Source organism: Anolis sagrei, chromosome 9 (assembly GCF_037176765.1).
Source record: "Anolis sagrei isolate rAnoSag1 chromosome 9, rAnoSag1.mat, whole genome shotgun sequence".
Taxonomy (NCBI): domain Eukaryota; kingdom Metazoa; phylum Chordata; class Lepidosauria; order Squamata; family Dactyloidae; genus Anolis; species Anolis sagrei.
The window spans coordinates 25,776,438-25,791,573 of NC_090029.1; the positions used below are offsets into that span (position 1 = coordinate 25,776,438).

General features: G+C 42.3%; 1 protein-coding gene across 1 annotated transcript; it reads left to right on the forward strand.

Moving 5' to 3' along the window:
- The first annotated feature begins 315 nt into the window (after positions 1-315).
- On the forward strand, positions 316-12,136 carry TRIM69 (tripartite motif containing 69). Its single transcript, XM_060755865.2, has 6 exons — positions 316-801; positions 2,285-2,380; positions 3,923-4,156; positions 4,396-4,418; positions 6,079-6,203; positions 11,331-12,136. The coding sequence occupies exons 1-6, from the start codon at positions 316-318 to the stop codon at positions 11,873-11,875; spliced, it is 1,509 nt and encodes a 502-aa protein (XP_060611848.2). The 3' UTR covers positions 11,876-12,136.
- The last annotated feature ends 3,000 nt before the right edge of the window (positions 12,137-15,136 follow it).

A 15,136-nucleotide genomic window follows, 5' to 3' on the forward strand; every position in this document is an offset into this window, starting at 1 on the left:
AAGCCAGTACCTGCCGCATAGCAGAACTGCCATCTGTTGAGGAATTACGAAGGTGGAGCCATTACTTTTCTGCTAAGGCTTCCTGCCAAAATGGAACTGTAGAGGAGAGTCTACTGAACAAGCCAGTACCTGCTGCATAGCAGTACTGCCATCTGTTGAGGAGTTATGAAGGTGGAAGCATTACTTTTCATTCAACCCTCGTATATTTCAAAGTTATGAAAAACACTTCTACATTGACATAAAGATTGAACTTTAATTCCACTCCTTTTTTCCCCTTGACAGAGCAGCAACTTTAAGCATTTTCTTTCTGAGACCATGTCCACCTCTACCAGCAAAAACCCTTCCACGTCCTCCTTTGTTTCAATCCACGAAAGACCAATCTTCCAGGGTCCTTCCGATACGTCATGGGAGCTGCATGCGGATGATTTCACCAAGGAATTGTCCTGCGGTGTGTGTCTAGAACTGTTCAAGAACCCGGTTATCCTGTCCTGTGGCCATAACTTCTGTAGGGATTGCCTAGAAGACTTATGGAAGAAAAAGGGCATCTTCTGTCCACAATGCCACGCGAGTGTCCCCGATCGAAAGTACATCTCGAACACCGCCCTGGAGAAGATGGCGGATAGGATTAAGACCTACCACGTGGGGTGCCTGCAACAGAAGTGCATCGAACACAGCGAGCCGATGACTCTCTACTGGAAGACGCAAGAAAAACTCGCCTGCTTCACCTGCCGGGAAACTCTGCTACCCAAAGAGCAATGCACACAGTTCCTTCTCATTCCAGATGCTGTACAGATCTTTACGGTAACTCTCATGCCATCACCAGTCTATATAAATAAAAATGTAATGTTCGTTTGTGGAATTAACATAACTCAAAGACCACTGAACGAATCACTGCCATATTTGGCCACAAGACACCTACTCACCCAAGGAGTGACCATCACCCAAAAAATTGGGTTGTTGTAGCTTTTTCGGGCTATATGGCCATGTTTTAGAGGCATTCTCTCCTGACGTTTCGCCTGCATCTACCTCAGAGGTAGTGAGGACTGTTGGAACGAGGAAAATTGGTTTATATGTCGGTGGAATGACCAGGGTGGGACAAAGGACTCTTGTCTGTTGGAGCTAGATGTGGATGTTTCAACTGACCACCTTGATTAGCTTTTGATGGCCTGGCAGTGCCTGGAGCAATCTTTTGTTGAGAGGTGATTAGATGTGCCTGATTGTTTTCCCTCTGCTGTTTTGCTGTTTTAATTTTAGAGTTTTTTAATACTGGTAGCCAGATTTTGTTAAGGAGGAAACCATGAAAATGAACAAAATCTGGCTACCGGTATTAAAAAAATCACTGAGAAGGCCCTGTCTCTCGTCCTTGCCAAACGCGCCTGTGATGGTGGTGGGACCGAGAGCAGGGCCTCCCCAGAAGATCTTAATCTCTGTGGTGTTTCATAGGGGGAGATGCATTCGGATAGGTAAATGGCCGGGGCCATTTAGGGCTTTATAGGCCAAAGCCAGCACTTTGAATTGTGCCCAGTAGCAAACTGGCAGCCAGTGGAGCTGGTGTAACATGGGAGTTGTGTGCTCCCTGTACGCCGCCCCAGTTATTAGCCTGGCTGCCTCTCACTGGACTATTTGAAGCTTCCGAGCAGTCTTCAAAGGCAACCACACGTAGAGGGCGTTGCAGTAATCTAACCTAGATGTGACAAGAGCATGGACCACCATGGCCAAGTATGAATTTCCAAGGTATATAAGCAGTATAGATAGATAGATAGAGTAATGGAATTATTATTATTATTATTATTATTATTATTATTATTATTATGAATGTATCCTAGGCCAAAAAAACACCAGGAAAGCATCCACCTAATAAAGATTCTCTAGAATGCCTATCTATCTATCTATCTATCTATCTATCTATCTATCTATCTATCAGCAGTATAGATAGATAGATAGATAGATAGAGAGAAAATGTAATAGAATTATTATTATTATTATTATTATTATTATTGATAATAATAATATTTTATTTATACCATGCCACCATCTTCCATAGGGACTTGGTACGTCTTATATATAGCACACATGATGCCACACCACACATAAAATACAGTATATCAACATTGAAAACATTAAAAATACAATAACATATTTAAAACCAAACATATAAAATTGACAGAAGTTAAATATAGAATTATTCATTGAATGTCCAAATTGAAAATGTTGATGTCACTATTTTACTTAGGTGTGATGACTTACCTATTCTATAACATTCTTTGTGACTATTTACCCACAGGAAAAGTTGCTCATGATGAGAATTCAGCTCAGATCCATCTTGGTGAAGTTGGAGGTGTTGAAGAATGCCCAGGAAGAAAAGATCAGTAACCACAAAGTGAGTATCATTGATTCAGTAGATCTCTACTTGAATATCTTACTGTTGAGTATTTTAGGTGATGGAAACTTGTGTTTTGTACTTCTGAAGCAAAGGAACACACTGGGGACATTATCACCTGAAGCTGTCAGATGTTGGCTCCCTAGATTAAAAAAAAAAACCAACTTACCACCACATGACATTACCCTAAACCAGTGATTCCCAATCTTTAGTCCTCCAGGTGTTTTGGACTTCAGCTCCCACGATTCCTAACAGCTGGTATGCTGGCTGGGACTTCTGAGAGTTGAAGTCCAAAACATCAGAGGGACCAAATGTTGGCCTAAACCCACTGAAAACCAATCTTCAAGGTGTGTTGAGTAAACAAAAATTGTATTTCCCCATTTTCGGCTCCTGAATTATTATTCAGAAAACTTTAGAAAGCAATTTCTGCCATGCAGTATCATGAATGAAATGCAAAGATACAGAAAGAGGGACATGTGGCTCAAAAGCAGTATGTGTGAAAAAGATATTGGAGTCCTCGTGGACAACAAGTTAAACATGAGCCAACAATGTGATGCGGTGGCAAAAAAAGCCAACTGGATTTTGGCCTGCACCAATAGGAGTATAGTGTCTAGATCTAGGGAAGTCATGATACCCCTCTATTCTGCCTTGGTTAGACCACACCTGGAATCACACTGTGTCCAGTTCTGGGCACCCCAATTGAAGAGAGATATTGACAAGCTGGAATGTGTCCAGAGGAGGGCGACTGAAATGATCAAGGGTCTGGAGAACAAGCCCCATGAGGAGCGGCTTAAAGAGCTGGGCATGTTTAGCCTGAAGAAGAGAAGACTGAAAGGAGACATGATAGCCATGGATCAAGATGTGAGGGGAAGTCATAGGGAGGAGGGAGCAAGTTTGTTTTCTGCTGCTTTGGAGACTAGGACACAATGGAACAATGGCTTCACACTACAGGAGAGGAAGGAGATTCCACCTGAACATGAGGAAGACTGTGAGTGCTGTTCAGCAGTGGAACTCTCTGTCCCGGAGTATGGTGGAGGCTCCTTCTTTGGAGGCTTTTAAACAGAGGCTGGATGGCCATCTGTCAGAGGTGCTTTGAATGCAATTTTCCTGCTTCTTGGCAGAATGGGGTTGGACTGGATGGCCCACGAGGTCTCTTCCAACTCTAGGATTCCATGATTCTATGAATCCACTTCAGTGGATTTTGTGGATTTGATAATTCATGGATTTGATTAATATGTGCTCTATAGGAATCATTAGGTCCTCCGGTGCAATTCTACAGTCAACTTCCAACAGAGGTTGACGATAGCGTTGCATGGGAAGACCTAGAAATTCCTAACGAGAACACTTCCTAAATATTTGGAGGTCTTCCAGTGGCCAAAGTTGACAATAGAGCTGCTGTAGAGTATTCAGAGGATGTTTTATTTGCACTTGTTCAGCTTTTATGAGGTCTCTGCCCACTTAACTCCAGCAAATGTGGAAGGCCCATTGTAGTATCTATCACCAGTCCTGCTTGCGTAATCTAATTACTTTTCTTATTTCCAGGAGAACAAATTGCAGCTCCAGTACCATATCTCCTTGGAATTCCTAAAATTGCACCAATTTCTTCATAGCAAGGAAAAGGAGTTAATCAACCAGTTAAAGGAAGAGAGTGAAATCCTGCTTCAGGAGATGGAAGCGAATATTAACAGACTCCAAGACCGAACCCAGAGTGCTAAGGATACTCTGGTTTGCATTCAGGCCCGGCTGTACCAGCAGAATTCGGCTAGCTTCTTGAAAGTAAGAATTCGAAATGCAGTCTCGCTCTGGATTGATCCCAGAGTGTCACAGACACTAGACTGGCCACTTCCTTTCACTTGGTGTTAGAAAACACCTCACATTAAAAAAGAGAGTTAACTGAGACCATATATATGATCTATGAATGCATATATAATTTCAGCATAGTCCTAGTGATATTGTACAACTATTTATTTTAAAAGGCAATTTTCACACATTTTTTCCTTTTTTCTCTCTGACAGGGAATCAAGGTTTTTATAGAAAGGTAAGTACTGGTTAATAAGAGGGTCTTCTCAGGTTGCATCTACACTGCAGACTTAATGCAGTTTGACATCTTTTAACTGCTTTGGTTCCAGTCTATGGAAACCATTCTTTTTGATATGAATGTTTCAACAGAATGGCCTCAAGATTATTTATTTTCCATAGAAGGCTTTTTTTTCTTTTTAAGAGAGAAAGAGAGAAGGTAAGTTGTAAATTAGTAATAGCAAGTTAATATTTTGTCATTTGCAAAGTATGGTATGCATATGGTATGAGGAAATCAAGGAGTGGTTCATAGTAGGTGAGCAAAATTATTCTACCTATTCATCCCATATGAAGAAAATGTGGGATGACTATGAATGATTGGTGCATGGAAGAACGGGAAACTCCAATCAGCACTCAGAATGAATTCCTGGATGTCTTTTGCACCAGAGTTTCACTGGTGGATCTTAAGATTCTGGTGAAAAATAAAATAGATATAACAAAAGCAGGTCTATGTATTGTCGAAGGCTTTCGTGGCTGGAATCACTGGGTTGTTGTAGGTTTTTCGGGCTATATGGCCATGTTCTAGAGGCATTTTGTCCTGATGTTTTGCCTGCATCTGTCGCAAGCATCCTCAGAGGTTGTGAGGTCTGTTGGAGCTAGGAAAATTGGGTTTATATATCTGTGGAATGACCAGGGTGGGACAAAGAACTCTTGTATGTTGGAGCTAGATGTGAAGGTTTCACTTGGACACCTTGATTAGCATTTGATGGCGTGGCAGTTGTTTGGTGTGGCTTGTTAGTGCTTGAGGGAATCTTTTGTTGAGAGGTGATTAGCTGTCAATGGCTTCTCTGTGCAGTCTGACATGGTGGTTGTGAGAGTGGTCCAGCATTTCTGTGTTCTCAAATAATATGCTGTGTCCAGGCTGGTTCATCAGGTGCTCTGCTATGGCTGACTTCTCTGGTTGAAGTAGTCTGCAGTGCCTTTCATGTTCCATGATTCGTGTTTGGGCAATGCTGCGTTTGGTGGTCCCTATGTAGACTTGTCCACAGCTGCATGGTATACGGTAGACTCCTGCAGAAGTGAGAGGGTCCCTCTTGTCCTTTGCTGAACGTAGCATTTTTTTGGATTTTCTTGGTGGGTCTGTAGACAGTTCGTATGTTGTGTTTCCTCATCAGCTTCCCTCTGCGGTCAGTGGTTCCCTTGATGTATGGCAAGAACACTTTTCCTCTGGGTGGATCTTTGTCTTGACTCTCGTGGCTTGTTCTCGGTCTTGCAGCTCTTCTGATGTCTGTGGTGGAGTCTCGATTGGCCCGCAAAGCCCAGTTGAGGTGGTTCAGTTCAAGTTGGAGGAAGTGGGGTTCGCAGATTCTTTTTGCATGGTCTGCCAGGGTTTAAATGGTGCTTCTTTTTTGACTTGGGTGATGGTTGGAGTTTTTATGTAGGTATCTATTTGTGTGTGTAGGTTTTCTGTAAACTGTGCGACCCAATTGTTGATCTGGTTTGCGGATGACTAGGACATCTAGAAAAGGCAGTTTTCCTTTTTTTTCTTTTCCCATGGTGAATTGGATATTTGGGTGCAGGTCTGCGCAGTACTGGAATATATGAATAATACTTGTTTCTAGAACATTTTCAGGTGCCATCACTTTCTGCTAACATCAGTGTGTATTAATGTTCTCTGGCAGGATGGAGCAGAGAACTGAAAATTCAGCTCTTGGTGAACTGGTGACTGGTACTCTCAGCAATGGTGTATTCAAGAGCCCCGTGCATTATGCTGTGTGGAAGGAGATGAAATCAATTCTTTACCCAGGTATAACTGTGCTCACCCAGTTTAGGTTATCCACCTTTGCACCAAAGTAAAGTTTCTTTAATAGGTAGGCTCTAACAACGACCATCAAAAATGCACCTTCTTCTTCTGTCTCCTTAATGAGATGAAACCGTGTCCATTGGACCATTAGCCTCAAATTCATTTATCAGCAGCTGACAAAATACATCCTTTCTGGACATTTTCTAAGGTACTGCAGCACAGCACAATGGTATTCTTAGCCCAGAAGGCCTTAATTTAAATTCAGCACTTTATTATCTCCAGTTTAGCATATCCATATTGGGGGAGGCGTTCCTTGTGGATACGAGGGCCGTAAGCTAACCCCTCATACCTGCCCATTTAGCCTAACAGAAGGGAGTTTCCAAAATGAAACTATTTCTTGCAGTAATTGGGGGGAAAATTAAGAACAACCATAGGCTAGTAATTAAATTTAAGAACAACTGTAGGCACAAGAATCAGAACATAAACTAGCAATCCATAATATCCGACTACAAATAGCAATGCATACTTCTAGACTGCAAAACATGAAAATGTCACTAAGCATTAAAAGGGATGGTTTGGAAGAAATCTCTCATTCAGTGTCAATAGGACAAATAGACTGGGGCAATTTGGGGAGGGGGGGATGAGGCTGATTCCATAATATCATCATTATATAATTATGCAATTGAAAATGTTGTTTTCAAATGAAATGACCCGAAAAAACTGGCTAGTGTGATAACTACCTAGGCTCCTTCTACACTGTCCTTATATCCCACGATCTGACGCCAGGTTATCTGCTTTGAACTGGATTATTTTCACATTTTCAGACAGCTATATAACTCAGAATATCAAGGCTGTTAGGAATTATGGGAGTTGAAGTCCAAAATACCTGGAGGGCCGAAGTTTGCCTATGCCTGTGTTATATCATGGCCTTGTCTGCTATGTTTTTGGTTGCCTTAAGATACCTTCTACACTGCTTTGAACTGGATTATATGGCAGTGTAGTCTCAGGCCCCTTCTACACTGCCATGTAATCCAGATAATCAAGATGGATAATTCACATTATCTCCATTGATCTGGATTATATGAGTCTACACTGCCATGTAATCCAGATCAACGTAGATAATCTGGATTTGATATGGCAGTGTAGATGAGGCTTCATATAATTCAGTTCATAGCAGATAATGTGATTTGATAATCTGAATTACATGGCAGTGGCGATCCAGCCTAAGGGTCCTTCCACACAGCCCTATATTCCAGAATATCAGGGCAGAAAATCCCACATTATCTGAGTGTGGACTCAGATAACTGTAAGTACAATGTAAATACACAAATGTCCTGTTGCTATAAACTTCAGCAAAAGTATCAATTCAATTAATCATGAGAATACTCAATCCGTATAGTACACAAGCATAGGGAACAAATGCGATGGGACTATTTACAATGGTGTAACAAACATAATATTCATGTTTTTAAAATAATTAGTGGGATCTTCCAAAAGCCGTGTGGACAAACTTTAACATATCCAAAATAGTCCCATGTGAGTTCAAGATGAGATAAAAAGTCTTGGGAATACTACAAGGATTTCCAGGTATTTATTGTTTCAGGACATGGACCTCACCAGACGGTCAACACCGAAATCAGATTGACTACATCCTTTGCAGCCAAAGGTGGCGGACATCCATCCAGTCGGTGAAAACAAGACCTGGGGCTGACTGTAGCTCAGATCACGAACTTCTTATTGCTCAATTTAGAATAAAACTAAAGAGATCAGGGAAAATACACAGACCAGTTAGATATGATCTCACTAACATTCCTAGCGAATATACAGTGGAAGTGAAGAACAGATTTGAAGGACTAGATTTAGTAAACAGAGTCCCAGAAGAACTATGGACAGAAGTCCGCGACATTGTTCAGGAGGCGGCAACAAAGTATGTCCCAAAGAAAAAGAAAACCAAGAAGGCAAAATGGTTGTCTGCTGAGACACTGGAAGTAGCCCAAGAAAGGAGGAAAGCAAAAGGAAACAGGGATAAGGGGAGATATGCCCAGTTAAATGCGCAATTCCAGAGGTTAGCCAGAAGAGATAAGGAACTATTTTTAAATAAGCAATGCATGGAAGTGGAAGAAGACAACAGAATAGGAAGGACAAGAGACCTCTTCCAGAAAATTAGAAACATTGGAGGTAAATTTCAGGCAAAAATTGGTATGATAAGAAACAAAGATGGCAGGGACCTAACAGAAGCTGAAGAGATCAAGAGAAGGTGGCGAGACTATACAGAAGATCTGTATAGGAAGGATAATAATATTGAGGATAGTTTTGACGGTATGGTGAATGAATTAGAACCAGACATCCTGAGGAGTGAGGTTGAATGGGCCTTAAGAAGCATTGCTAACAACAAGGCAGCAGGAGACGACGGGATCCCAGCTGAACTGTTTAAAATCTTAAAAGATGATGCTGTCAAGGTGATGCATGCCATTTGCCAGCAAATATGGAAAACACAAGAATGGCCATCAGACTGGAAAAAATCAACTTATATCCCCATACCAAAAAAGGGAAATGCGAAAGACTGCTCAAACTTCCGTACAGTGGCCCTTATTTCTCATGCCAGTAAGGTAATGCTCAAGATCCTTCAAGGAAGAATCCAGCAATACATGGAGCGAGAGTTGCCAGATGTTCAAGCTGGGTTCAGAAAAGGCAGAGGAACGAGAGACCAGATTGCCAATATCCGCTGGATAATGGAGAAAGGCAGGGAGTTTCAGAAAAACATCTACTTCTGCTTCATTGACTATTCTAAAGCCTTTGACTGTGTGGATCATAATAAATTGTGGCAAGTTCTTGATGGGATGGGCATCCCAAGCCACCTTGTCTCTCTCCTGAGGAATCTGTACAAGGACCAAGTAGCAACAGTCAGAACTGACCACGGAACAACAGACTGGTTCAAGATTGGGAAAGGCGTCCGGCAAGGCTGCATCCTCTCACCCAACCTTTTTAACTTGTATGCAGAACACATCATGCGATGTGCAGGGCTTGATGAATGCAAGGCTGGGGTGAAAATTGCTGGAAGAAACATTAACAACCTCAGATATGCAGATGACACCACTCTGATGGCCGAAAGCGAGGAGGAGCTGAGGAGCCTTCTCATCAAGGTGAAAGAAGAAAGCGCAAAAGCCGGGTTGCAGCTAAACGTCAAAAAAACCAAGATTATGGCAACAAGAATGATTGACAACTGGAAAATAGAGGGAGAAACCGTGGAGGCCGTGACAGACTTTGTATTTCTAGGGGCAAAGATTACTGCAGATGCAGACTGTAGCCAGGAAATCAGAAGACGCTTACTTCTTGGGAGAAGAGCAATGTCCAGTCTCGATAAAATAGTAAAGAGTAGAGACATCAGACTGACAACAAAGATCCGCCTAGTCAAAGCCATGGTATTCCCTGTAGTCACCTACGGATGTGAGAGCTGGACCTTAGGGAAGGCTGAGCGAAGGAAGATCGATGCTTTTGAGCTGTGGTGTTGGAGGAAAGTGCTGAGAGTGCCTTGGACTGCAAGAAGATCCAACCAGTCCATCCTCCAGGAAATAAAGCCCGACTGCTCACTGGAGGGAAAGATACTAGAGACAAAGTTGAAGTACTTTGGCCACATCATGAGGAGACAGGAAAGCCTAGAGAAGACAATGATGCTGGGGAAAGTGGAAGGAAAAAGGAAGAGGGGCCGACCAAGGGCAAGATGGATGGATGGCATCCTTGAAGTGACTGGACTGACCTTGAGGGAGCTGGGGGTGGTAACGGCCGACAGGGAGCTCTGGCGTGGGCTGGTCCATGAGGTCACGAAGAGTCGGAGACGACTGAACGAATGAACGAACATTGTTTCAGGAGGAGTATCCCTTCTTCGGGTTTCTTTCAAGGTCTCTTCAGTTGCTTGAAATAAAATCTTCTGAGGCTTTATAAACTATAATCCTGAAGAGGACAAAATAATAGATATGCTAACCAGCACCCAGTTGCAATGTAATACATAAAATACAATTTAACAAGATAACATACTCACGTCCACTATTTTATTTATTTATTTATTTCCTATATTTATACCCCGCCCTTCTCCCCCCGAAGCGTGACTCAGGGTGGCCTAACAAAAGCATCATACGATGAAAACAACCACAGTACAATCAAAATATTAAAAATTAAAACCATTATTAAAACAATTAAGACACATCCATTAAAATCGAAATCCAAAAATCAGTCTGGGTCAATTCAATGCCATCAGTTGTGTGATCTTCTTCCACTTGCTGCTAACTGATCAAACATTTGGTTCCATAACCAGGTCTTGATTTTCCTTCTAAAAGACAAGAGAGAGGTGGCCAATCTGATATCTCTAGGGAGGGCATTCCATAGATGGCGAGCCACTGCTGACAAGGCCCTGTCTCTCATCCCAATCAACCATGTTTGTGATAGTGGTGGGAGCGAGAGCATGGCCTCTCCTGAAGATCTTTAACTTCGTGATGGTTTGTGGCAGGAGATACATTTGGACAGGTAGTCTGGGCCAGAACCGTTTAGGGCAGTGGTTCTCAACCTGCGGTCCCCAGATGTTTTTGGCCTACAACTCCCAGAAATCCTGGCCAGTTTACCAGCTGTTAGGATTTCTGGGAGTTGAAGGCCAAAAACATCTGGGGACCCCAGGTTGAGAACCACTGTTTTAGGGCTTTAAAGGTTAAAACCAGCACTTTGAATTGTGCTTGGAAGCTGATCGGTAGCCAGTGGAGGTGGCGTAACAAAGGAGTTGTATGTTCCCTGTGCGTCACTCCAGTGAGCAACCTGGCTGCCGAGCATTGGACTAGTTGAAGCTTCTGGGTAGTCTTCAAAGGCAGCCCCACGTAGAGTGCGCTGCAGTAGTCTATTCGGGATGTAACAAGATGTAACTAGAGGAAATGGACTCAGATAACCCAGTTCAAAGCAGATATTGTGGGATTTTCTGCCTTGATCTTCTAGGATATAGGGCTGTGTGGGAGGGCCCTCGGTTATCTAACTCCACACTGCCATATATTTCAGTTCAATGCTGAAAATTTGGGATTTTATTCAGCTGTGTGGAAGGGGCCTGAGAGCTTTCTATGCACAATCATTCTGTTCTTCCCTCTCGACCAGACATTACTTTCCTGACTCTGGACCCCAAAACAGCGCATCCAAACCTGATTCTCTCCGAAAACTTGACCTGCGTCAGCCACGGCGACACCAAGAAGATGGTCCCTGACACCCCAGAGAGATTTGACTGCAGCGTTTCTGTCCTGGGATCGGAAGGGTTCACCGCTGGGAAGCATTACTGGGAGGTGGAGGTGAAGAACAAGACGAAATGGACCTTGGGGGTGGTCAAAGAGAGCATTAACCGCAAAGGGAACTACCCCCTGTCACCCAAGGAGGGTCACTGGCTCATCAAGCTGAGGAATAGGAATGACTTCAAGGCGGTAGATGTCCAGCCCAAGAGCCTGACCCTGGATAGTATTCCCACTAGAATCGGGGTCCTCGTGGATTACGAAGGCGGCCAGGTGTCCTTTTACGACACCAACCAAATGGCCCACATCTACACCTTCATGGACACCTTCACTGAGAAACTTTACCCCTATTTTTGTCCGTGTTTGAACGATGCTGGGGAAAACAGCCAGCCACTGAGAATTATTGGCTATTCTATGTAGGAATAAAGGAATAAAGGTCCATCTGCAAAGCAGAACTCTTGTGGCCTATGAGTTACTTTATAGACAGTTTACGGTGCCAGGGTGAATTTGGACCTCTTTTAGGACCTTACTCCAAGTTTGAGACCCATTCCAATGCCTGCCTTAGTTGCTATCCTTAACCTTTCAGATTTTAATACAGTTTTGCCCTGTCTGAAAAAGTCTTGCTATAACTTAGATCCATAATTTAGATTATAGTTCCTAGTCAAGCAGGAAAGAGACAAGTTTCAGGTAAACTGTCTGCAATTAAAATATGTACAATCCATTCTGCCTGCAATTAATATATCTACGGTCTGTAATTACGATACATACAGTCCATTCTTTAAACAACAACAAAGATAAAAAAATAAAATAATTAAACTTGTGTAGATTCATTTTGCAAAGCTAATTTAGAATTGTTGACATGCATATTTATTATAAAATATATAACATAGAACATGGACACTTTGCTTTTTTTATTTTTGAATGAGAACCCTCCAAATTCCAAGGAAACATTTAGGAATGTTTACTGGAGATTTAGCTGTAATCCAGCAAAGCGACTTTTCCTTAAGACTCCGAATTCTGCAATCGCTTTATGGTGGGGAACGTTTCGTTTTAAGATATAAACTAATTAAAAAAACAATAAGCCAAAATGATAAGATGGAAAACTCTTAAGGATGCTGGAATTTGGGAAAAGTCACAACTCTGAGCAAAGAAGTAACACCAAATAAAGACTGTAGCGTGTCCTTTTGTATTGTTTAGATGCAGTCTAATAAACAAATCAACTAAATTCTGCACTGTGTCGGTGGATTCTTGAATCGGCATCACAAAGGCAAACACTGATGCTTAAAGGCTATTCTTGTATAAGTTATTTAAGTTAAAAAATTCACTGAGACTGTGCTTTACTTACCCGTATATTCCAGCATATAAGACGACTGGGCGTATAAGATGACCTCCCACTTTTCCAATTAAAATATAGAGTTTGGGATATACTCGCCATATAAGACTACATCTCTTCCAACACACACCAAATAAAATTTTTAAAAGCATCAGATTTGATTTCAATATGGTAATTTTCCTATTACTGTACCACCTCCTCTGCCTCTCAGATCTTGCACATGTGCACCTGCACCACTTCACTGCAGTCTTCAGGAGCGAGATCTGAGAGGCAGAGGAGGAAGTACAGTGATAGGACACAAGAGCGGGCTAGACAGGTAAAAGAGGTATGTTTGTCTGGGCCCAGAGCCACTCTATCTCTTTTTTCCATACCTCGGGCGCCCTGGATGCCTGCAGCTTGCTCCTCCCTTCACTTCCCGATGAGGCGCCCCTTCACCTCACCATCGGGATCGCATTAAGTCCATGAATCCTGATGAATGGATTTTCTTCTACCGTACTTGTATAGCGTCGCCCTTAATGCTTTCATACAGTCGCTGCATACAGCAGAGATGTGTCCACTGCCATTTTTGAGCTCCCCCCACAATATGCAGCAACCACAGATTCTCTAATCCAGATTGGAAGTTTCAGCACCCGCTCTATAAGACGACTCCCATCGTATAAGACTACTCCCGCATATAAGACGACCCCCATGCATAAGGCTACTACAGCGTATAAGATGACTCCATGTATAAGATGACCCCTGACTTTTGAGACAATTTTCTTGGGTTAAAAAGTAGTCTTATATGCTAGAATACACGGTCATTTAGAATAGCGTTTCTCAACCTGGGGGTCGGGACCCCCGGGAGGGTTTCAATGAGGTTTCAGAGGGGTTTATTTATTATTTACGACATTTATATGCCACCCTTCTCACCCCGAAGGGGACTCAGAGCGGCTTACAAGATATATATACATACAATATATTAAATTATTAGCACAATACAATATCAGTATTATATATTACTATATTATACTAAACCATTATATTGTAATATTATTAGTAATATTACATCTATATAAATAAAAATGTAATGTTCATTTGTGATACCATCAGAACTCAAAAACCACTGGGGGAATTGACACCAAATTTGGACACACGACACCTAACAACCCAATGTATGTCCTCCACATTTGGGAATTGTCATTGCTGGGATTTATAATTTACCTACAATCAAAGAGCATTCTGAACTCCACCAATGATGGAATTGGGCCAAACTTAGCTCACAGGGCTCCCATGACCAACAGAAAAAACTGGAAGGGTTCGGTGGACATTGACCTTGAGTTTGGGAATTGTAGTTCACCCACATCCAGAGAGCACTGTGGACTCAAACAATGATGGACTTGGACCAAACTTGGCATGAATATTCCATATGCCCAAATATGAACACAGATGGAAGTTTAAGGGAAATAGACCTTGACATTTGGGAGTTGTAGTTGCTTGGATTTATAGTTTACTACAATTAAAGAGCATTCTGAAACCCAAAAACTACAGAAATGGAGCAAACTTCCCACACAGAATCCCCATGACCACCAGAAAATACTTAAGGACATCCAGTCCAACTCTCTTCACCAGGGCAAGCAAATATAATTACAGCCATCCTGACAAAGAGTCATCCAGTCATAAGTATAGATATATAGTATAGATATGATTCTCTCTCTCACACACACAGATATAGTGTCATAGATTTGAAAGAGATTCCATCTGAACATGAGAAAGAACTTCCTGACCATGAGAGCTGTTCAGCAGTGGAACTCTCTGCCCCGGAGTGTGGCGGAGGCTCCTTCTTTGGAGACTTTTAAACAGAGGCTGGATGGCCATCTATCAGGGGTGCTTTGAAGGCGATTTTCCTGCTTCTTGGCAGAATGGGGTTGGACAGGATGGCCCATGAGGTCTCTTCCAACTCTAGGATTCTATGATTCTAAGGCATGGGGTTCTATGTAGGAAGTTTGGCCCAATTCTATTGTTGGTGAACTTCAGAACGCTCTTTGATTGAAGGTGAACCACCAACCACAATTCCCAAATGTCCAGGTCTATTTTCCCCAAACTCTACCAGTGTTCACATTTGGGTATATTGAGTATCTGTGCCAAGTTTGGTCCAGATCCATCACTGTTTGAGTCCACAGTGTTCTGGATGTAGGTGAACTACAATTCCCAAACTCAAGGTCTATGCCCACCAAAGCCTTCCAGTATTTTGTGTTGGTCATGCGAGTTCTGTGTGCCAAGTTTGGATCAATTCCATCATTGGTGAAGTTCAGAATGCTCTTTGATTGTAGGTGAACTATAAGTCCCAGCAACCACAACTCTGAAATGTC

Excerpts from the sequence above, each read along its gene's own strand:
- TRIM69 (XM_060755865.2), top strand. The coding sequence starts at position 316 with ATGTCCACCTCTACCAGCAAAAACCCTTCCACGTCCTCCTTTGTTTCA. Across the intron at positions 2,381-3,922 it reads AAAAGATCAGTAACCACAAA|GAGAACAAATTGCAGCTCCA; the intron begins GTGAGTATCATT and ends TCTTATTTCCAG. Across the intron at positions 4,419-6,078 it reads ATCAAGGTTTTTATAGAAAG|GATGGAGCAGAGAACTGAAA; the intron begins GTAAGTACTGGT and ends GTTCTCTGGCAG.